Here is a 20,244-nt window from a genome sequence, read left to right on the forward strand (position 1 = left end):
GTGCTTTCCCTCTACCCCAAATGAGGCGCCACACATCACATTAAACAAAAAACACCCAGGAAATAGCACCAGCAGAAGTACTTTATTTGGCAGTTTCAACCCAACACGTAGTGAAGAGAATCCTGCCCTCCCTCACCAGCTACCTGGAAACCACACCTTCTTATCCCAAGACAGTAACGGCAGCAGCCACGGCCTTGGCAGTCTCTAGCTCCACTTCCATGGAAGGGCGGAGAAGTATTGCCCAAACCCCACCACTGGCTCAGGTCCCAGGTAAACAGCAGCAGTCACGTCTGACCCTTTGTTCGCATGGTCACAAGCCCGACACTCATCCTGGTCCCAAGCTTTCCCAAGGTGACCCTGTCTCAGCCACCACTGGGCAACACTCCTGGGCCCCTCTCAGCCCCTCTGGGGAGGTGTGCAACGATGAATAGGATCCTCACGTCTCTGGCAGGCGCAGGAGGGTTCCAGAAGTGGTGGAGACACTGCGCAAGACAAAGACATGGCTGGAGCCAGACACGTAGGCCCAAGGTCTAGGAGACTCAGAGCATGGCCGGAGGAGACAGGAGACTGAATAAAGCAAGAGTGGGGAGGACACCCAAACTTGGTCATGGCTCTGTCACCACCCGAGTTGGGGGCAAGGCTCACCAGTCCACCAGCTGGGCCCCAATGAGGTCATGCACGTGGTAGGCAAGGCCGAGTCGCACTGTGGCAGGCGGCCGCCGGCCCAGAAGCTCTGACAGGAGCAGCTCCCGGTACTTGGCCTTCCGGACCATGCCGAGGACAGCCTGGCGCCCTGAAGAAGACGTGGCATAGGAGTGGGAAAAGGTGAGGCCTGCAGACCAGAGGAGCCACCGAAAGGTATTTTTGAGGGGCTGGGGGCTAGAGCTGCAGTCAGGATACCTTTAACAAAACACTTAATGAATCTCCCAGCTCCAGGCACAGCTAGCCACCAACTCCCAGCGTCTCGGACAGTAAGGACTCCGGCGTTCACCAGCTGCCTAAGAGGGGTGCGAAACCAGGAGAAATGAGGCCTGGGCTGTGAGAATCCTCTTTCCTCCCCACCCCCTAATGTTTGGACACCGTCTCCAGAAACATAGGCATGCTCCCTGTACCTCCTCTGCTCATAGCAGGCTGCCAGAGCCGCACCCCTGCCATCCCGTTAGCCTACCTGACTGCCCTCCCACTCTTTCCTTTCCTGCCACTATTATTTGTTCACTAAAACCGCTCTCGGAAGCCCTCCCTGACCACATGCCCTGACACACTCTCAGTCCCACCCCCAGGGGAGAAATAAGGGCCTTTCTTCTGTGCTCCAGCCACAGCTTACTGAAAAGAAGTTCACCAAGCGCTTTCACCCACACCACGGGTTACAAAGTTGACAGCCTGAGCCAGACACAGCCCCTGAACTGGTATTTTTATTTAGCCCCTGCCTGGTGGTGTTCTTTTGAATGTGAGCGCTTTGGGGGCATGTCAACTCCCACCATTCTTTATTCTCTTGGTCTCTATAAGCATTGGATTAACTACCCAGATCTCCTGAACCTTAGTCCAGGGCTCTTCCCAAGGCCCAGGTAAGACAGGCCTCCTCTCTTGGGGGGGGAGGAATACACAAATTTAGGTCATTTTTCTAAAAAGTCAGCCTTTTTGGCAGGTTCGGCAAAAGGAAAAGGACAAGGTTGGATGGGAGGGTGGCACGGAGGTGCCAGGTGCCTATTTAGTTGGTCCCCCAAGTCTCACGTGATCTCTGTGTCCCTGAATCCAAAGGTCTGTGTCATTTGGTCCTGCTGGAAGCTAAGGTCCCCACAGGCTGGAAGCACTGAAGCCAGAAACTTCTGCACTGCCCCAGCATATGATCGGCCATCGCAGACCTTGAGGACCTGGAACCAGAGGTGAGAGACATGGTCCGCCACCACCCCTCGCCAGCGACCTCTTTCCCCAGGACATGTCTCTGCAGTGGGAGGAAGGCTCCTCCCTGCGTAGGTTCTTCCACCTTTCGTGCTTCTCTTCCTCTTCCTCCTCCTCCTCTCTCTCATATTACTACTTACCAGAGCCCTGTGCCCTCTGTGAGATGTGGGGCAGAGAGGAATTGGCTCTTTTCTTGATTTCCTTTCCCCAACTTCCCTGCCTGCCCACCCCCGTCCCCCACGACACACAGTCACACGCACTCTGGTCCTGTAGTCCTCGGTGAAGATGATGCCATGGGCATCCAAGTCGAAGCCCAGCTGGATGACTCTGATCTCCCCCTGTTCTTGAAGCGCCTTCTGTCTCCAGAAAGATGGGAGTGAAAAGAAGGGTGTCAGGGTGAGATGTTCTGCTATACTCTGGGGACTCTGGGGCAGAGAGGTTTCATTTGCCTGCACTGGGGAGTTTTTCTCTAAGTAACAGAAAAACTGTGGGGAGAGAATCAGGTAGATCACCAAATAGTCTTTTCCAGTTAGTTACCTACCCACCCACCTCATCTGTTGTCTGTCGAACAATCAATACCTTAGAAACAATTTCTAAGACCAATCATATGCCAGACACTAAGATAAAATAGTGATTAAGACACAGGCCCTGCTCTCAAGGAATTAACAGTCTAGATCTTGGGTAGGGGAAGGTAGAGAGGAATATGAGACAAAATATTTAAAACAAATAAAAATCAACCAAGGCCACTGTTTCCAGGAATACATAAAGAACCAACCCACCTGCTGAAAATTAATTAAAATGCTGAATAAAATATTATTTAAAAAATTTTAAGCATTAAAGAGCTCATAAATAAGGAATTACCATTAGATTTTTTCTAAGTGAAAACAGAATTCATACAAGTAGCAGAGACACGGAGGACATTTGATGGTTTAGGAAAATCTGTCCAGCAGTCAAAAATAACTGGGCACACAAGAAAACAAAATTCAAAAAGAACAGACAATAGAAATAGACTTCAAAATACATGTTATCATGGAATTATCAAAAATACACTATTTTAAAAAAACACAAAACTGTTTATAATACTAAAATAAATAAAAGCCATGGTAGAAAATTTCAGCAGGAAATTCTAAAAATTGGCATAATGGATTTGAAAAAAATCCAAGTAGAAATTCTAGAACTGAAAAATAAGGCAAGCGCAATCAAGAACTTGCTGGATGGGTTTAACAAATTAGGCGCAGCTAAATAAAAAGCTACTAATCAGTAAGACAGATTAAAAAACTAACCGAAATAAAGATAGTCAAAAAGATTGAAAATGCAGAGAAAAAAAAAATGCAGAGAAGAGGCTAAGAAACGTAAAAGATATAAAGAGAAGATCTAATATATGTTTAACTGGATTCCCAGGAGGACAGAAAAGAGATAATAAGGTAGGGGGAATATTTAAAGAGACAATAACAAATCCACAATCACAGAATATACAGAAGTATATTAATCCAATTCTCATTAACTCAGAGAACAGACAAAATAATCTGTGAAAAAATAAGACTTCAATAATAACTCTAGTTACTATGAAATTAATAACTGAATAATGCATATTCTTTTCAAATATACATAGAATATTTAGCAAAACTGGCCACATAGCACAAAGCAAGTCTCAAAAAGTTTCAAATGACTGAAATTATATTGTGTATGTTCTCTGGCCACAATATCATTTATGCCAGAAATCAGTAACAAGGTAATAAGAAAATGTTTAGAAATTAAGACATACATTTCCAATCAACCCAATGAATCAAAGAAAAAAATCAAAACGGAAATTAGAAACGAATTATAATGAAATTATAATTGAAACGAATTATAATGAAATTATATACAAAAACTTGGGAGACAGATAGATAAATATCAACACTTACTAGAAAATTATAGCCTGACATGCATCTATTAGAAAAGAAGAGTGGGTCATATATATGGTAATGGAAGGAGAACTGACTCTGGGTGGTGAACACACAATATGATATATAGATGATGTAATACAGAATTGAACACTTGAAACCTATGTAATTTTACTATTTTCACCCCAATAAATTTTAATAAACAGAAAAAAGAAAAAAGGATGAAAATTAATGGGAAATAAAAGTAAAATAAACCTAACAGTAGAGGGGAAACAGATTAACAGAAACAGAAAACATATGAGAGAGCAACAAAGCTAAATGTTAATTCTTTGAAAGACTATTAACACAGATAAACCACTCACAGATAGTGAGACTAGCCAAGAAAAAGTGAGGAGAATCCTAGAAAAAGCACAGATAACCAATACGAAGATGCAAAAAGGTCAACACTACAAATTCTACAAACAATAAAATGAGATTGTAAACTTTATACTAATGAATTTGAAAATCTAGATGAAATCAATAAGTTCCTAGAAAAATAAAATTTCTTCCATGAGAATGGACAAAATGGGATTCACAAAACAGAAATCTATGAAAATGAATTAACTATAACTACACGCAACAACTTGGAAGAATCTCAAAAATATTCATCTAATGAAAGAAAATATAAATATATACAGTATGATTTTGTTTATATCAAGTTCAAAAAAATGGGAAAAAGTAAACTGTGTTATTTATGGATAAACACACATGAGTAGATGGTATAAAGAAAAACAAGAGTGATTATCATACCAGTCAGGATACTACTGCAGTTACCTCCCAAGGACATAAGGCATTTTGATCAGAGAGAGATGTATGTGGGATGGTGGCCATGTTCTACAGTCTGACTTGGGTAGTGGTGAAGTGGGTATTTGCTTTGCAAACATTCTTTAAATTGTGTGTGTGCATGTTTATATTTCTTTTGTGCCAATTTTTATATATATATTTTAAATCTAGGCTAACACCAGTAGATTAAAAACAAATACTGTATAAGGAATGGTTCCACTTGACTTGCTTCCTCATGAGACTGGAGCTGGTCTCCATCTTCCTGTTCTTCCCTCTTCTTCCTGACAGGTTGCCACATTAACCTTCTACCTGCTAAACCCAATGGACAGATTTGGGGTATTATGTTTCTTAACCTCTTCAGAGACCATGACCCTCAATCAAGGGTCTAACATCTCCAACTACTCCACCTTCTTGAAAATTTCTTTCACAATAGGACTCTTCCTGGGTTCCCCCTAACTCTGGCAGTTCCCTCCTCTCCCTTTCTTTTCCCCTTACATCAGTGGATTTCAAATTTTAAGGCAGATTAAGAATCACTTGAGGCAGTAGTTCAAAAATGTAGATCCCCAGGTCCTAACCCATTCATTAGACTGAATGAGTCCCAGGATCCTGTATTGTTAAAGAAGCAGCCCATGTAATTGTGATACAGGTAGAACTCAGGACATACTCTGAGAAACACTGCTTTAAATGTTGGCATCTCCCAGCACTGTGGATTTGATCCTATTATCTTTAACTGTAAACCCAAGGTCCTTAACCTTGGGCCTCAGAGGATCTGTGAAACGCCCCCCCCCCAAAATTGTGCATGTACCTGTTATATATGTGGCGTATATGCATTTTTTCTAGAAAGAGAGCCATAGCTTTCATTATCTCCTAAAGTTTGTAAAAAAGTTAAAAATCACGCTTCTACTCACTCTTGCTACCCAATCTCAGCCACATGCACAGACTGACTACAATACTCACATCTCGCTAACCTCCAGTTCTCCATCACCGGCCCAGAATTTCCTCCAAACCGTCATATCCAACTGTCTGCTACGCATTTGCCTTTGGGTGCTCCACAAGCACCTCCAATTCAACGAGTACAGAATTAAACACATCGTCTCTGCCCGCAGACAACTCAGTGTGCTCCGACTGCATTCACTCCACCAAGCACTCAGTCTGTCATCTGGAAAATCTGAGTTATCCTGGAGTCCTGCCGTTTCCCACTTGCCACATCCCTCACCCTCACCAAGCCTCTCCCCCGTACTACACTGCCCTAATTTAGACCTCCACCAGTTCTCAGTATCTTCCTCATTGATCTCCCTGCCTCCTCTCACTACTTCCAAGCCACAGAACAAAGCGCTTCCTCTCCTGTTTACCATGCTCTACCAGCTCACCGCCTTCAGTGTAAAACGGAAACACTGATGCACAAGGCTTGTTGTAACCTGACATCTGCCTACATTCCCGGTGCTGCAGGCTCCAACCATGCCCGATGCCTGTTTTCCGCAAAGCTCCGCTCTTCCACCGTGATGTGGCGTGCGCCCTGCTGCCTGAGGGTCTTTGAATGGGTGTGTAGCACTCCCGTGGCACCGCAATGCCTGACCCAGAAACACCTAACGCTTGCTGAATGGCAGGACGACGGGCGGACCGACTGAGGCTCTGAGTGCCGCCTGGCTGCGTGGCGGCGACGCCCCTCACCAGCTGCCGGTCAGCGGCCGTCCGGTCCGGCACGAGGCTGTACACCTGGCTCCTGAGCGCGATGGGCGGCAGCGCATCTTGGAACAGGCCTCGCGGGAACAGCCGCACCAGCTCCGCGACTGCGGCGCGCGCCGACCCTGGGCGGAGACACCTGGTCACTGGGGTGCGAGGGGCGCCCTTCTCCCCACACTAGGGTGACGAGAGGCGAGGCCGCTGCGGCCGAGGTCCTGGCCTCCCCCGAGGTTGCCGTCGTTACCTGCCTCGGCCCTCGGGGGATCCGCGTCTGCGTGCCCCACTTCCCGCCGCCTCTTCAGTGCCAAGGTCTCCGGCACCAGGCGCTGCCGCTTCCGGCTCATGTCCCGGGAACTTGGGGGCCGGGGACAGGGTAGGTGCCGAGGCCAGAGCACGGAGACAGACTTCCGGCGCGGAGCAGCGACGTCTCGGACACCAGGCAGTCGGGGCGACTGGGCCGACGCGGCGACGGAAGACGCGTCCGCTCGCGCTGTCTCGGCACCCGGCTGGAGGGCGGCGCCCATGCGGCTCCCGGCTCCTCCCGGCCGGCGGAGGCCCCCAGCCAGCGCTGCTGGTCCGCCTCCAGCCGCTGCCACGCCGGGTGGTGGCGGCTCCGCGGGGCGCCGGGGCCGCGGGGCGACCCACCCGAGGCGCAGAGCGCAGCCCCGCACGCCGCCCCGCCCCCGAGGGCTCTGCCCGCCACTGTCGCGGGATGATTGCGTCACCGAGCGCGGAAAAGCACTTTTGCGTCCCTCTCCGACTTCTGGTGTGCCTGCCGTGACGTCATAGCGCCGCGGACTCTGCGGAAGTCGAGGTTGGCGGGCTTACAGGTACCCAGATCCTCGATCTGAGCCCGAACGCCATTCACCTTGGGGAAATCGAGGGGCGGAGGGAATCAAGGGGAGAAGTCGTGGGTGCACCTGGCCATGGTTGTTTGAGGGGCTGGGGCCTGCGTGTCAAGGCCAGAGCCTGGCCGTTCCGAGGTCAAAAGTTCTGACCCCGGGTCCCACTCCTCCAGGCCTCCTCTCTAAAAGGGGAGCTTTCCCCCACCTAGCAGGACCTCATGGAGCCCAGAGGGACCAAGAGAAGAGCTGGGAAGACAGAAGTAGCCGAGCCTCGGAATAAAGTCTCCCACCCAGCACCTTCACTGCCCACAGACCCTGCCCTCTACTCTGGGCCCTTTCCTTTTTACCGGCGCCCTTCCCAGTTGGGCTGCTTCTCCCTGGACGCCCAACGCCAGTACCATGGAGATGCCCGAGCCCTGCGCTACTACAGCCCACCCCCCACCAATGGTCAGGGCCCCAACTTTGACCTCAGAGATGGATACCCCAATCGATACCAGCCCCGGGACGAGGAGGTCCGAGAGAGCCTGGACCACCTGCTACGCTGGCTCCTGGAGCACCGAGGCCAGCTGGAGGGGTGAGCAGAGGAGAGCACACAACAGGGAGAGACTCGCACCTGCCCTTAAAATGAGCAGAGCCAAAGCTGGAGGGCATTCAGTCCTTAGAAGGAACTTGGGCTGTTCTTTGGGGAGCCATTTGAGCTGCTGCTTGTATCAGACCTTCAGCCTCTAACTCCTCCCTCTCAGGGGTCCAGGCTGGCTGGCAGGAGCCGTAGTGACGTGGCGCGGGCACCTGACAAAACTGCTAACAACACCGTACGAGCGGCAGGACGGCTGGCAGCTGGCAGCCTCCCGGTTCCAGGGGACACTGTATCTGAGTGAGGTAGAGACGCTGGCTGCTCGGGCTCAGAGGCTTGCCAGGCCAGCCCTCCTTCGGGAGCTCATGTACATGGGGTACAAGTTCGAGCAGTACATGTGTGCAGGTGAGAGTTGCCCCTGCTCTGTAGCCCCCTCCCCCTTCCCCAGAGACAGAACCACTGAGAACCGTGCTGCCACTTCTCTCCTTGTGCAGACAAACCTGGAGGCTCCCCGGACCCCTCAGGGGAGGTTAACACCAACGTGGCCTTCTGCTCTGTGCTACGCAGCCGCCTGGGAAACCACCCTCTGCTCTTCGCAGGGGAGGTAGACTGCACAGACCCCCAGGCCCCATCCCCACAGCCCCCCACCTGCTATGTGGAGCTCAAGACCTCCAAGGAGATGCACAGCCCTGGCCAATGGAGAAGCTTCTACAGGTTTGGGGGGAAGGGCAGGGTGACAGCCTAGAACTGAGAGCTAGGAAAGGGATTTGGGGGAAGAGGAGGCTGGAGGGTGGAGATGGGGTCCCACTGACACTGATGCCTCGCCTTTCCTGACAGACACAAGCTTCTGAAGTGGTGGGCTCAGTCGTTCCTCCCGGGAGTCCCAAATGTTGTCGCTGGCTTCCGTACCCCAGAGGGTTTCGTCTGTTCCCTCAAGACTTTTCCCACCATGCAGATGTTTGAACACGTCAGGGTAAGGCAATGGTGTCGCAGCACCCACTACCCACACCAAGACCACAGGTCCATTGTCCAGGGCTGCAGCTACACCTTCCCCTTCTCCTACCCTCACCATCACTTGTCTCTGCCTCCTCCTTGGCCCTCTCCAGAATGACCGTGATGGCTGGAGTCCCTCCGTGTGCATGAACTTCTGTGCCGCCTTCCTTAGCTTTGCCCAGAACACAGTTGTCCAGGATGACCCCAGGTGAGGCATTCAGCTCTGCCCCTCCTCTCTGGGTCCCAGAAGCTCCGCCTCCAGCCCTCAACTAGCGACTCCATCTTCCCCGCAGGCTCGTGCACCTCTTCTCCTGGGAGCCTGGCGGCCCAGTCACAGTGTCTGTACACCGAGATGCACCCCACGCCTTCCTGCCCACATGGTACGTGGAAGCCATGACCCAGGACCTCCCATCACCCCCCAAGACACCCTCCCCCACGGACTGATGCTGCCGTGGGGGCGAGTCCTGTCTCCATGCACAGATAAAGGTCTATTTCTGTGTGGTTCTCTTTGCTGTGTCTTGAACTGAGTCAAACCCGCCCAGCATCTCAAGTACTCACAGGTGGCTTGCTGTTTTATTACATTTTTACATGGGGTCATTCACTGAGTGTAGAGACTAGCTGCAAAGACAATGTCCCTCCGTAGCAGGGTAGCTGCCGTCTCCATCTTGGCACCTAGCACAGGCTCGCCCACCAGGCGGGCTGCCCCCCGCAGCGAGCGACACATCTCTGCCAGGCGCTGGATGCAGCGGACCACCAGGCCCTCGGGGGTCCCTGAGAGCCCTGCCAACTCAGAGAAGGGCTGTGGGGGAAACAGGGTGGGAACTGAACTTGATAAGCCTAGGCAGCCTCTCCCCAACCAGCCGTCTGCAAAACCCCAAGCCCCAGTTACTCACCATGCCCCGGGCCCACTCGTACACAACCTCAACCAGCCCAAAATTCAGCTCCCCTACAAATTCCTCCACGGTCTGATTCAGGCCACAAGCCTCCTGGACCTCACCAATCCGCTTGGCCACAGCCCGGACACGTTCCAGTCCCTGCAGATGGAGAAGGAGAGGCTAAGACCGTTTTCCTGCTCTAGGATGGGGGTGGCTCAGATCAAGGAAGAAGTCATTCCAGCTCTTAGGGCACTTACAAAGCTGGAGAGGTCACTTGGGGAAACCTGAGGGTAGGGATCGGGAATACTGCAGCCAAGGGAGGGAGAGAAGGGTGGGGGTATCCCATACCTGTTTGAGGGTGCTTGGGAGCTGCTCCCCAGGGTCCCCGGAGCTCTGGCACACCAGGCCAGAGAGCAGGGCCGCGATCTCCTCTGGCTGCAGGGCACTCAGAGCGTTGTCGAACAGGAGCTCAGTGAGGAGCAGCTCATGGCTGCTCATGGCACAAGCCACCCGCCCTGCCAGCTTCACCGTGCCCGCCTCATCCACATAACCCAGGGTTCGGAGCACCTGGAAGAAAGATGGCAGATGTTGGGAGCCTGATGTCCTCTCCCTCACTAGCCCCGTCCCCCGCACCCCTCACTCCCACCTCTACTCGCTGGTGGTACTCAGGGAGCAGCAGCAGCGACTGATCCGACAGCAGGAAGCGCAGACGCTCCATCTCCTTCTGTATCTGCATTCGCTCCCGCAACTTCAGGTACTGCGGGAGCCGCGGGCAGAGCGTTAGCCTTCCCCTCCCCCTCAGCAAGGGGGCCTGAGGACCAGGGCCAAGATAGGGGTGGGCAGCCTACAGGGGTCCAGAGAAGAAAAGCCCCCTTCCAGAGAGGGATGGCATCCAGGGCTCTACCTGGGCAGGGAAACGGGGGCTGTGCACGCACTGAGCCCCCCGGATCAGCTCCTCCAGCTTCCGGGCCCGGAGCCCCCCCTCAACAACCGACACATCCTTGAGTTTCAAATCGTTGACAGGGTCAAGGGTAGGGGGTCCTGCTGGGTAGGCCTGAGCTAGACGCAACAGTTCCTGGACAGCAGTGGTCACGGCAGCAATGGGGGGATCCTTTCTGAGGAAGGAGCAGCTCTTGAGACTTCTCTTCCATAGGAGCACCCCTCAGGCTGGGCGAGCTTCCCTGACCACACCTCCCTACTCCCCATTATGCGGTCCCTCCCCAGGAAAAGGGCCTCCCCAGCAACTCTGACTTGAATTTCGGTTGCTGCTTCTTGCTGAAGTCCTCCAAGATCTTCTCCCCATTCACCCGGAGCACTTTGGTGGTGATGGCGGCCACATCTCCTGGCTGGAGCTTGGCCACCGTGTAGTCACAGGGCCCTGTGAAAAGGGGACAGCAGGGTCAGACGGCACCGTGAACCCAGGTGGGAACCCTGCTGCACTGCCATCAGGAACCTGGACATCTGCCCCACTCTCACCTTCAGGCAGGAACAGCTTGAATCCCACGAGGTCATCCGGGTAGGGTACATCTGGGGAGGCTGACCCCCTCTCCTGTGGGTCCTCACCCGTATGTTTATCACACAAGACCAGGGTTGTGAATACTCTGCTAGTGGAGTTCGAGGAGACCTAGGGGAGGTGGGGACGCCAAGCCAGGAAGATGTGAGGAGTGGACAGCAAAGGTGGGACCAGGTCCCCACCCTCCGGCAGGGATCATGGAGCAGCTAGGCAGAGCCCCCACTATAGACTGGCAACCAAGTCACGCAATCAGAGCAGACTGTGGGGTGGGAGTAGGGGGCATGGAGACACAAAAGACAAGGTAGGCATGAGTGGTGGTGATGGGAAAGGAGGGCAAGAGGGGAAATGGGCCCTGATGAGTGTAAGCTGCCCCCACCAAGTCGGGGAGAAGAGAGGGCTCGCTCCTCCCTCCCCACTCTGGGGCCCAAACTGTCCTTGCTGTCACCTGCAGGATCACGCCGAGGGCGTTGTGATGCTCCTGATTCTGCACAACCACCACCCTCCCAGTGGAGAGAGATTTCAGCCCGTTCACAGACTCCATGACGCGTCGCTAAAGAATGGAGATATGCACAAAGGGGATAAGGGACGAAGTGTCACAGGGACACTGGGACTAGGTTCAAGAGTACCCAGAGTGTCCCATTCTCTTCCTTCCCTCCTCCATCACACCCTCCAACACTCACCCACCCACTCACCTGGATCAGGCCCCGGCTCTCTGTCAGTTCCTCTCCCCACCTGTAATACTCAGGCAGGTCAACCAGCTGGTCAGTCATGTCGGGCTCCTCCAAGGCCTCCAGCCTCTTGGTCAGTTCAGCCAGAGCCTGTTCATGGGCCTGGGCAGAAGTGGGAGTAGGTGCAAAACGAGAGTCTCCAGGCTCAGTCTGCCACGCCCCCACCTCATCCCACTGGCTTCTAGATGCCACCTCTTCCCTCTTGTCCAGCATCCTGCCTGATATACTGGTCCCCCAACCCCTCACCTTGCTGTCCTTGCGAGATGGAAACTCAGAGAAGCTCCTCTTCATCATGTCCTCCACTCTGAGGGCATCCACCCGCAGCAGGTTGAGGATCATGGTGTACGTGAGGCGGAACTGAGACTGCAGCTGGGACGGCTTCCCCTGGGTCGGGTGACAGAAGCCAGTGACATCGGGGTGGGACCTGCTGCTCCCCAGTCAGCCCTCTGGGGACTGCCTCTAAGCCCAGCAGAGCTAGTCCCAGTCCCACAACCATAGGACCCTAGACAAACGGCTTGCTCGCCTCGTCTGCAAAATAAGGGAGGGAAATTAAGTAATACCGTGTTTCCCCGGAAATAAGACCTAGTTTCCCCGGAAATAAGACCTAGCCAAACAATCAGCTCTAATGCGTCTTTTGGAGCAAAAATTAACATAAGACCCGATCTTATATTATGTTAGATGAGATCCGGTCTTATAGTAAAATAAGACCGGGTTTTATATTAATTTTTGCTCCAAGAGATGCGTTAGAGCTGATTGTTCGGCTAGGTCTTATTTCCGGGGAAACAACAGTAGACTCTCAACGGTCCTATCTAGCTCCGTATTCACAGTGGAAAAGACTAGAGATGAGATCCAGTTTCATCCTTGGGTCTGCTCATTCCTATCTTGGCTTCTCCCAGGCAAAAGAAAAAATCAGAAAGAAAGGAGAGGGGAAGAGGGTTGGGAGAAAGGGTACAGCAGGTCCCCAGAGCTGGGCGACCTCATGCCACCCAGCTCACCATCATCATACGGTGCAAGTCCACCATCTCGGGCACGCGGCCCTTGCAGAGCAGGATGACAGTGCCTGTGGGGTCCAGGCCTCTCCGGCCCGCCCGGCCTGCCATCTGCACGTACTCCCCAGGGAGCAGGTCCCGGAAGGTAGAGCCATCATGCTTCCGCATGGAGTCAAACACTACGGTTCGGGCTGGCATATTTACACCCATGGCGAAGGTCTCTGTGGCAAACAAGACCTGGGATGGGGGAGAGAGGATCAGCAAGGGACTACACACAGGTGCCCAGCCCTTATTTTGCAGCCAAGGCTAAGTAAGCACTTGGCACCATCCCAAATGCTTAACTCACATGATCCCATTAACTCTCCGGGCAAATCTATAGAGTAGGAGCTATGCTTTCCCTCATTTTATTTATTTAGCTGCCTATGTCTTTCCTTGTACCGCCATATCCCACTTCCATCCCCCCACTGTCAGTCAGCCCCGTATTTTTAATGGGTATCTTTTTGTGTGAATATGTTCTGGCACATAATGTCTTCTTTTGTGTGCATGTAATTTACAATTCACATTAAAAGGCAGTGATGTATCTCCTGTTTTTCTCACTTCTTTTCCTCCACACAGTGCTTTCAACATCCATCTATGTTAACATGGTTATACCTAATCCCTTGCTTCCAACTACAGCAGGGCACTCTGTGGGTGCATGCCTCCCCAGGTACCTGCCAGCTCGCCCAGTGAAGGACACCTCAGTACAACCTGCCACAAGACAACAGCCAACAAAGGAAGAGCAGACGTGTTCCCTCATGGACCAAGTGAGAACTTCTTAGTGGTTTATACTCAGGAATGGAATTGGGGGTCAGACAGTATGTTATTTTTGCCACTCTTTGCCTAAAGAGTGCCAGGGTGGGGGCGGCCGGATGGCTCAGTCAGTTAGAGTATGAGCTCTTTTAACAAAGTTGCCGGTTCGTTTCCCATCGTTTCCCACATGGACCAGTGAGAAGCAACGGCTTGAGCTTGGAGCTGAGCTGTTAGTGGGCGACCGGTTGGCTCAGTGGTTAAGAGTGTGGTGCTCATAACTCCAAGGTCGCCGGTTCGAGTCCCACGTGGACCAGTGAGCTGCGCCCTCCACAACTAGATTGAAAACAATGACTTGACATGGAGCTGACAGGTCCTGGAAAAACACTCTGTTCCCATACTGTTCCCCAATATTCCCCAATTAAAAAAAAGAAGAGTGCCAGGGTGCTCTCCAGACTGGCCAAACCTGTACTAGGGTTCCTCTAATACTATACAGACTTCGCTTCATTTGCTTTGCAGATACTGCATTTTCATCAACATTTAGGCAAGACCCTCCACCAGCAAAAAGATTATGACTCGCTGAAAGCTCAGACGATGGTTAGCAATTTTTAGCAATAAAGTATTTTATAAGTGAAGTGTGTACATTGTGGGGTGGCTGGTTAGCTCAGTTGGTTAGAGTGTGGTGCTAATAACACCAAGGTTGCCAGTTCGATCCCCACATGGGCCACTGTGAGCTGCACCCTCCTCAAATTAAAAAAAAAAAAAAAGTGTGTACGTTGTTTTTAGACATAATGCTATTACACACTTAATAGACTGGTATAGTGTGAACATAACTTTTTTTTTTTCTTTAAAGATTTTATTGGGGGAGGGGAACAGGACTTTATTGGGGAACAGTGTGTACTTCCAGGACTTTTTTCCAAGTCAAGTTGTTGTCCTTTCAATCTTAGTTGTGGAGGGCGCAGCTCAGCTCCAGGTCCAGTTGCTGTTACTAGTTGCAGGGGGCACAGCCCACCATCCCTTGCGGAAGTCGAACCGGCAACCTTGTGGTTGAGAGGATGAGCTCCAACCAACTGAGCCATCCGGGAGGCAGCTCAGCTCAAGGTGCCGTGTTCAATTTTAGTTGCAGGGGGCGGAGCCCACCATCCCTTGCGGGACTCAAGGAATCGAACTGGCAACCATGGTTGAGAGCCCACTGGCCCATGTGGGAATCGAACTGGCAGCTTTCGGAGTTAGGAGCATGGAGCTCTAACCGCCTGAGCCACCGGGCCGGCCCGAAAATAACTTTTATATGCACTGGGAAACCAAAAACTCATGTGACTCACTTTATTGCGATACTCGCTTTACTGCGGTGGCCTGGCCCCAAACCTGCAGTACCTTTGAGGTCTGCCTGTACTCTCCTTCATCTTTGGCAACACTTGGCATTAGCCGGTTTCCTAAGTTTTACCAGTCTAATAAAGTTCTATCTCATGAATTTTCAACTTACATTTTTCTGATGACGACTTACATGCTTGCTAGCTTTTTAGGTTTCTCTTCTGAAGACTGCCTGTTCACATCTGGGGCATCCCCATTTTAAGATGGGAAACCTGAAGTTCGGGGAGCTTAGGCAATCTGCCCAAGGCCCCACGGTGGTGCGTATGGGCAGCGTGTGTACCTTGACCAGGCCGCGGCTGAACAGCATCTCCACGATCTCCTTGAGGATGGGCAGGACGCCACTGTGGTGCACGCCCAGGCCTCGGTGTAGGAGCTCCGACATGTGCAGCACCTGCGGGGGACAGAGACCGTGATTGGGGGAGGGTCGTGGAGCACCCTGTCCCCACCCGTCTCCAAGTCCCCCCTCCATGCCTGGGGCAGCTGGCGGTCAGAGCCGCGGAGGCGAGCGAGGCAGCGCTGCAGGAAGAGGTGAATCTCACTCTTCTCTGAACTTGTGGTGAGATCAAGGGAGGTGAGGCCTGAGGCCTGCTCATCACAGCGGCCCCGGGAGAAGGTGAACACCACCACGGGCAGCTGTGCACGGGTGCGGAGGGAGGCCAGCAGGGACAGGTACACACCGCGGTCCTGGGGAGGGGGTCGCAAAGGGGCAGAGGTTGAGTCGGAGACAGCGGGGCCCGAAGTGGGGGCAGGTAAAGAACTCCCAAGTTGGGCAGTGCTCAAAGCTGAAGTCCAAACCCCTGGAGGACCAGGGAAGAAAGAACAGGAAGGAACAGGTGGTGACAGGTACAAAGCCGACTGGTTCGCACCTGTGCAGGCCCCCCCTGATGCGTGGGCTGCTTGGCCCCAAAGGTCTGTGCGTGCTTGCTCATCCTTTCCATCTTGGCCTCCACAGCTGCATAGTACCTGGGGACGCAGAGGGCGGCGTCACAGTCACAGCCAGCCAGGCCAGCCCTGACTCCCCATCTCTGGCTTACCCCTTTGTGTAGAAGGTGCCTCGGGAGTCCAGCAGCAGGAAGAGCTCACCCTGCGTCTTGGGGCTGTTCCCCGTGAAGAGATAATGCTCTAGGGGGACGGGGCGAGCGACAGTGCTGATCACATAAATCTGACGGCGCTTCAGTCGTCTGATGGGCAGGAGACAGAGGGGGCGGGGGATGTGGGAAGGAGCAGCCCACACCCCACCACCTTCCCCCTCAGGCCTCACCCAGCCTTTTCTGGAAGCCGGATTGGAAGGCTGTCCCCGTCATCGTATCTCTAAACATGCAAAATAGACTGGGCCCACTCTCTTCTCCCACCCGCAAGGCTGTGGCAGTCTTGGTCCCCTCACCCCAACCAAAGACTACTACAGCCGCCTTCACCCAAGCACCCCAGGACACACGCCTCACCCAATCCAGTCAGCAAATTCAAGGGCGTTGGGGACAGTGGCACTCAGAAGGATGATGGAGACGTGGTCAGGGAGCATAATGAGCACCTCCTCCCATACGACCCCACGCTGGGCACAGGGAGGGAAAACGAGTCACGGGCAGCTCAGGGGGGAATAGGGAGCTGCTGAACCAGTCCCACAGGAAAGGATCAGGCCCACATGAGATCCACGGCCCTCACCTCAGCGTCATTGATGTAGTGAACCTCATCAAAGATGACCCACTCCAGGTCCCGGATGACATCTGAGCCGCTGTACAGCATGGAGCTGGGGAGAAGAGACCGAAGGCTGACTCCCCAGTAGCTCCCATCTCCACTCTTAACTCAGCCACTCGCTCCAGAGCAGCCTCAGCTTCCTGGCCCCAAATCCGCCTGTGCTGAATGTCCATCTCTCACCGAAGGATCTCTGTCGTCATGATGAGGCAGGAGGCCTCCGGGTGCAGCTGTATGTCCCCAGTGAGCAGCCCCACATCCCCGAATGTGTTTCGGAAGTCTCGGAACTTCTGGTTACTTAGAGCCTTGATGGGCGAAGTGTAGATGGTGCTGGGAAGAGGGCGTGAGGTTAGCCAGTCTCTCCACACAGACATGTGGTCAGCAGCTCCTCTCCACCCTGAGCCCTCCCAGCAGCATATTGCAGGCTCAGTGGCCCCCTTTCTTCACCCAAACTGCCATCACTCTCCTTCATGACGTGACCCCAGAAAACTTTTGACTCTCAACCTCTTCCTAAACTAAATGCACATAGATCATCCTTCTGACCTCTCTCCCGGCACCTTCTCATTTCTCTCTGGGCCCCCGTCTCAGTTTCTCCCCCAAACCTCCCATCTAAAAGATGAAGAAAAGATGTGGGGAAGAGATAAGACTTAGAAAGGAGGCAGGAGAAACAGGGATGGCTGGTGAAGGGGGAAGGTAGGAGAGGGGACCCGTACCGTGTCATGTGTTTCTGGGCGAGGGCAATGGCATATTCAGCCACAACTGTCTTCCCCGCAGATGTGTGAGCTGCCACAAAGACTGAGTCGTGCCGTTCCAAGTGCAGAATGGCCTGTTTCTGGAACACATCAGGCTCAAATGCCCACTGTGGGACAGAGAAATAGATGGAGAATGAAGAACGGAGAGGGGCCTTCCTGCCTCTGGCTCATGGGGCATGCAGGGCAGTAGGGAGAAGGCCAGAGTGAGGCAAGGCTGGGTCTGAGGTCCAAGACTGGCCGGGAAGGCTTCTGGCCTGTGGTGGGAGAGGCTGGGAGGAGGTGGGGGAGCATGTGAGGACGGGGCCACACTACCTGGAAGGCTGGCTGGGGGATGAGGCGATAGAAATCACCAACAGGGGAGGTGACATCCACAGGAATAGCCCACTGCTCCTGAGGTAGGGGTTTGGGGAGCTCGGTGGGGAATATAGCTGTGGACGCTTCCTGAAAAAGTTGGAGATAGGAATGATGAAGTTATAGCCAAAACACTTTCCATTACCACTCCTCCCAAAAGATGCTCCAATCTTCCCCTTAGACCCAACCAAGCCAGTCCACCCTCCCAGCGGCAAGGCCTCTTCTTTTCTACCTTGACCACCCAGAAGCACCAACCTTCAACACTAGGTCCTCCAAGCTGCTTGTTCGGGCCAAGGGAACACTGCAGGGAGAGGCTGGAGCAGTGTCCCCTCTGGTACCTCCCGGCTGTCCCACTGCGTCCCTCTCATCCTCATTGCCCCCACCCAAATCCAGGGGTTCCAGCAGACGGCTCAAGCTGAGCAAACCAGGAGCTGGAGCTGAGTGATCTGAGGAGAAAGGCAAGAAAAGGGGGCCTGGTCAGGTCCATCTCTGTCCTGTAGGATAAGGGCACCACTTCTCCCATGCCCCCACCTCAAAACTCACCCTTTGGTGCAAAGTCCACGCCTTTCTTGAAGCCAGGTGGAATGGTAAGAAGCTCTGGAGGACCGGGACAGAGAGAGAATGAGGGCCACTGCACACCGTTATACAAATTGTATATTACATAAACCCAAAGGATGTCATTCACAGCATAGACGTTGTAACTGGAGACATTTGTTGTAGTCATTTTTCAATAAATGACAATGAAGGTTGTTATGGAAAGGGTGCCGTTTCCTAATTTGCTCAAAGGCATGAAGCAGCGCAGTGATAGGCCTGGGCCCCTCATCCGCAGGGCCCGGATTTGAAGACCTGCCTCCCAAGGGTCCATCCTGGCACCACCTCACCTTTCTCAAAGTCTATCTCCTCCTCAGCTTCTTCCCGAGTGCTCAGATCTGTTATGGTGGGCTCGTCCACTCCACCTGGGGAGACGTTGGACAAATAAAGATTCATGAGGGGTGATACGGAAACCCTTCCTTGGAGACTGAGGGCTCCCTCCCCAACCATCTCATTTCCACAAGAGTCACCTGGCCAGAAAGGGTACTGTGTTGGATTCCCCCATAGGGACTGGGAAATGGGCCCCGGTGGCCGGCGAAGAGACAAGGAGGTCGTGGCCGTCAGGTCTGTATTCTCCAGCAGGACCTGAGGCAAGAGATCAGAGCCCCCGTGAGGTTGAGCTTGCCTCTGACCCGCCTTTTCCCAACTCTGCTTCTCATGGCGCCTGAGCACTTACCTCCTTGTAGCCCAGTATCTGGCCTGTGGTTGGGTGTCTTTGGGCTTGTAGGTCAGAGGGAACGGGGGCCCCCAGTACAGCCAGGAGAGACCAAGGATCCATCTTCCTCTGCCATTTTCTAGAGAGAAAGGAGTAATTTTCAGGTCTTCTTTCTCCTCTGTCTCAGCTTCTTTCAGAGACCCATCTCACTGGTCCAGTGCCCTGCAGACCCCTCACCGGGCTGGGTGAGCCGCACCATGCAGAGGCAGCCAGGCTGGAGATGACAGGAACAACTGCTCTGCTTCTTGCTGCAGATCTGGGGCACAGGGGGGGAGGCCGTGGGGAAGCTGGAACAAGGACAAGATGAGAGAAAGTGATGGGACTTGTGTTGAGATCAGAAATGGTAGATGTCTCAGATAGACTCGGACAATTAAGGTGAAGCAAGATTTTCCAAAGGTTGTCATTTTTTACAGGACAAACGGCCTGCTGCAGAATTACCTGAGGCGCTGGTTAATAATACAGATTTTGTATTTCAGAATCTGGGGCTGGACCTAGGAATATGTATTTTTAAAAAGCTCCCCCACTAATCATGAGGCATAATGAAATTCGAGAATCACTAGCTTTAGGAAAAGAGATCCCAGACCTAAAGATGAAGAGTCTTTATCTTCAAAGGCTAGCATCGCAGCCACCAAGTGCTTGGACACAGAAAGGGACTGCAACCTTTGAAAGAGCAGTTCTCAGAGCTAAGGTACCCCAGCGCTCCCGGCTGATCCCCACACGGGCTCTGACCCACAGCAGGCCCACTAGGCTGGAGTCTGTCCTGCACCAGTCCAGGCCCGGATGACAGGAATCCAGGGAGACAAGAGCTGGTCATACTAGATCCTACTGTAAGGAAGAGGTTTTAAGCTCAATGCGGGTCAAAGGATAGGGTCAAAAGTCACTCACGGTGCTCTCTGGAGCCCCAGGCACATTCAGCAGCTCCCAGCGCCCAGTGCATCCCAGCTCCACAGCCCGAAGGGGCAGGTCCAGGGGGTCTAGGGGAGGTAGTACTGCAGGAGAAAGGTCAGAGGTCAGAGGTCAAGGCCAATCTCGGTCTATTTCTTCGTTCCACCCCCTCCCCCTCACCGAGTCGCTCTGTCTCCAGCATCTAGGAGCCACGGCAGGGGCCAGACAGCCCAAAAGCGCAGCGAGGAGCTGTGGGATAAGCTCCGCCCCGAAACGGGCGGAAGTGGAGGCGACTTC

General features: G+C 53.0%; 3 protein-coding genes across 6 annotated transcripts; 1 reads left to right on the forward strand and 2 right to left on the reverse strand.

Moving 5' to 3' along the window:
• Nucleotides 1-57: 57 nt before the first annotated feature.
• On the reverse strand, nt 58-6,953 carry WHR1 (winged helix repair factor 1). Its single transcript, XM_081044302.1, has 7 exons — nt 6,535-6,953; nt 6,279-6,415; nt 2,160-2,255; nt 1,732-1,871; nt 901-998; nt 646-793; nt 58-482 (listed from the first exon to the last, which is right to left on the reverse strand). The coding sequence occupies exons 1-7, from the start codon at nt 6,812-6,814 to the stop codon at nt 437-439; spliced, it is 945 nt and encodes a 314-aa protein (XP_080900428.1). The 5' UTR covers nt 6,815-6,953; the 3' UTR covers nt 58-436.
• DXO (decapping exoribonuclease) lies at nt 6,736-9,249 on the forward strand. Of its 4 annotated transcripts, none has more exons than XM_081044298.1 (7): nt 6,736-7,120; nt 7,309-7,709; nt 7,879-8,114; nt 8,204-8,423; nt 8,547-8,682; nt 8,816-8,910; nt 8,996-9,249. In XM_081044298.1, exons 2-7 carry the CDS (start codon nt 7,354-7,356, stop codon nt 9,144-9,146), a joined length of 1,194 nt encoding a protein of 397 aa, XP_080900424.1. In that variant the 5' UTR covers nt 6,736-7,120; nt 7,309-7,353; the 3' UTR covers nt 9,147-9,249. The 4 variants fall into 4 exon arrangements, with proteins under 4 accessions (XP_080900424.1, XP_080900425.1, XP_080900426.1 ...); XM_081044299.1 differs by having other exon boundaries at nt 7,345-7,709; nt 8,996-9,217; XM_081044300.1 differs by having other exon boundaries at nt 6,995-7,120; nt 7,348-7,709; nt 8,996-9,217.
• On the reverse strand, nt 9,250-20,226 carry SKIC2 (SKI2 subunit of superkiller complex). The gene is made up of 28 exons (XM_081044297.1): nt 20,128-20,226; nt 19,948-20,051; nt 19,240-19,349; nt 19,024-19,141; nt 18,818-18,932; nt 18,638-18,712; nt 18,300-18,353; nt 18,012-18,202; nt 17,718-17,846; nt 17,367-17,512; nt 16,837-16,983; nt 16,624-16,708; nt 16,407-16,513; nt 15,999-16,145; nt 15,831-15,927; nt 15,436-15,648; nt 15,245-15,355; nt 12,814-13,044; nt 12,065-12,202; nt 11,783-11,920; nt 11,536-11,640; nt 11,054-11,201; nt 10,829-10,955; nt 10,482-10,692; nt 10,224-10,334; nt 9,926-10,144; nt 9,596-9,736; nt 9,250-9,501 (listed from the first exon to the last, which is right to left on the reverse strand). The coding sequence occupies exons 1-28, from the start codon at nt 20,147-20,149 to the stop codon at nt 9,301-9,303; spliced, it is 3,741 nt and encodes a 1,246-aa protein (XP_080900423.1). The 5' UTR covers nt 20,150-20,226; the 3' UTR covers nt 9,250-9,300.
• Between the last annotated feature and the right edge of the window lie 18 nt (nt 20,227-20,244).

The sequence above is a fragment of the Rhinolophus hipposideros genome (assembly GCF_964194185.1).
Source record: "Rhinolophus hipposideros genome assembly, chromosome: 3".
NCBI classification, from domain to species: Eukaryota; Metazoa; Chordata; class Mammalia; order Chiroptera; family Rhinolophidae; genus Rhinolophus; species Rhinolophus hipposideros.

What these genes read in the sequence shown, in the direction of transcription:
- SKIC2 (XM_081044297.1), bottom strand. Translation starts at nt 20,149, where the DNA reads ATGCTGGAGACAGAGCGACTCG. An exon ending in GGAGATAGACTTTGAGAAAG is followed by an intron (nt 18,354 to 18,637) that starts GTGAGGTGGTGC and finishes CCGGTCCTCCAG; the next exon opens with AGCTTCTTACCATTCCACCT. An exon ending in AGAGCCGGGGCCTGATCCAG is followed by an intron (nt 11,641 to 11,782) that starts GTGAGTGGGTGG and finishes TCCATTCTTTAG; the next exon opens with CGACGCGTCATGGAGTCTGT.
- WHR1 (XM_081044302.1), bottom strand. Translation starts at nt 6,814, where the DNA reads ATGGGCGCCGCCCTCCAGCCGGGTGCCGAGACAGCGCGAGCGGACGCG. An exon ending in TTCAGGGACACAGAGATCAC is followed by an intron (nt 999 to 1,731) that starts GTGAGACTTGGG and finishes CACCCCTCTTAG; the next exon opens with GCAGCTGGTGAACGCCGGAG. An exon ending in GGGGCCCAGCTGGTGGACTG is followed by an intron (nt 483 to 645) that starts GTGAGCCTTGCC and finishes TGTCTTGCGCAG; the next exon opens with TGTCTCCACCACTTCTGGAA.
- DXO (XM_081044298.1), top strand. Translation starts at nt 7,354, where the DNA reads ATGGAGCCCAGAGGGACCAAGAGAAGAGCTGGGAAGACAGAAGTAGCC. An exon ending in CGAGCAGTACATGTGTGCAG is followed by an intron (nt 8,115 to 8,203) that starts GTGAGAGTTGCC and finishes CTCCTTGTGCAG; the next exon opens with ACAAACCTGGAGGCTCCCCG. An exon ending in AGATGTTTGAACACGTCAGG is followed by an intron (nt 8,683 to 8,815) that starts GTAAGGCAATGG and finishes GGCCCTCTCCAG; the next exon opens with AATGACCGTGATGGCTGGAG.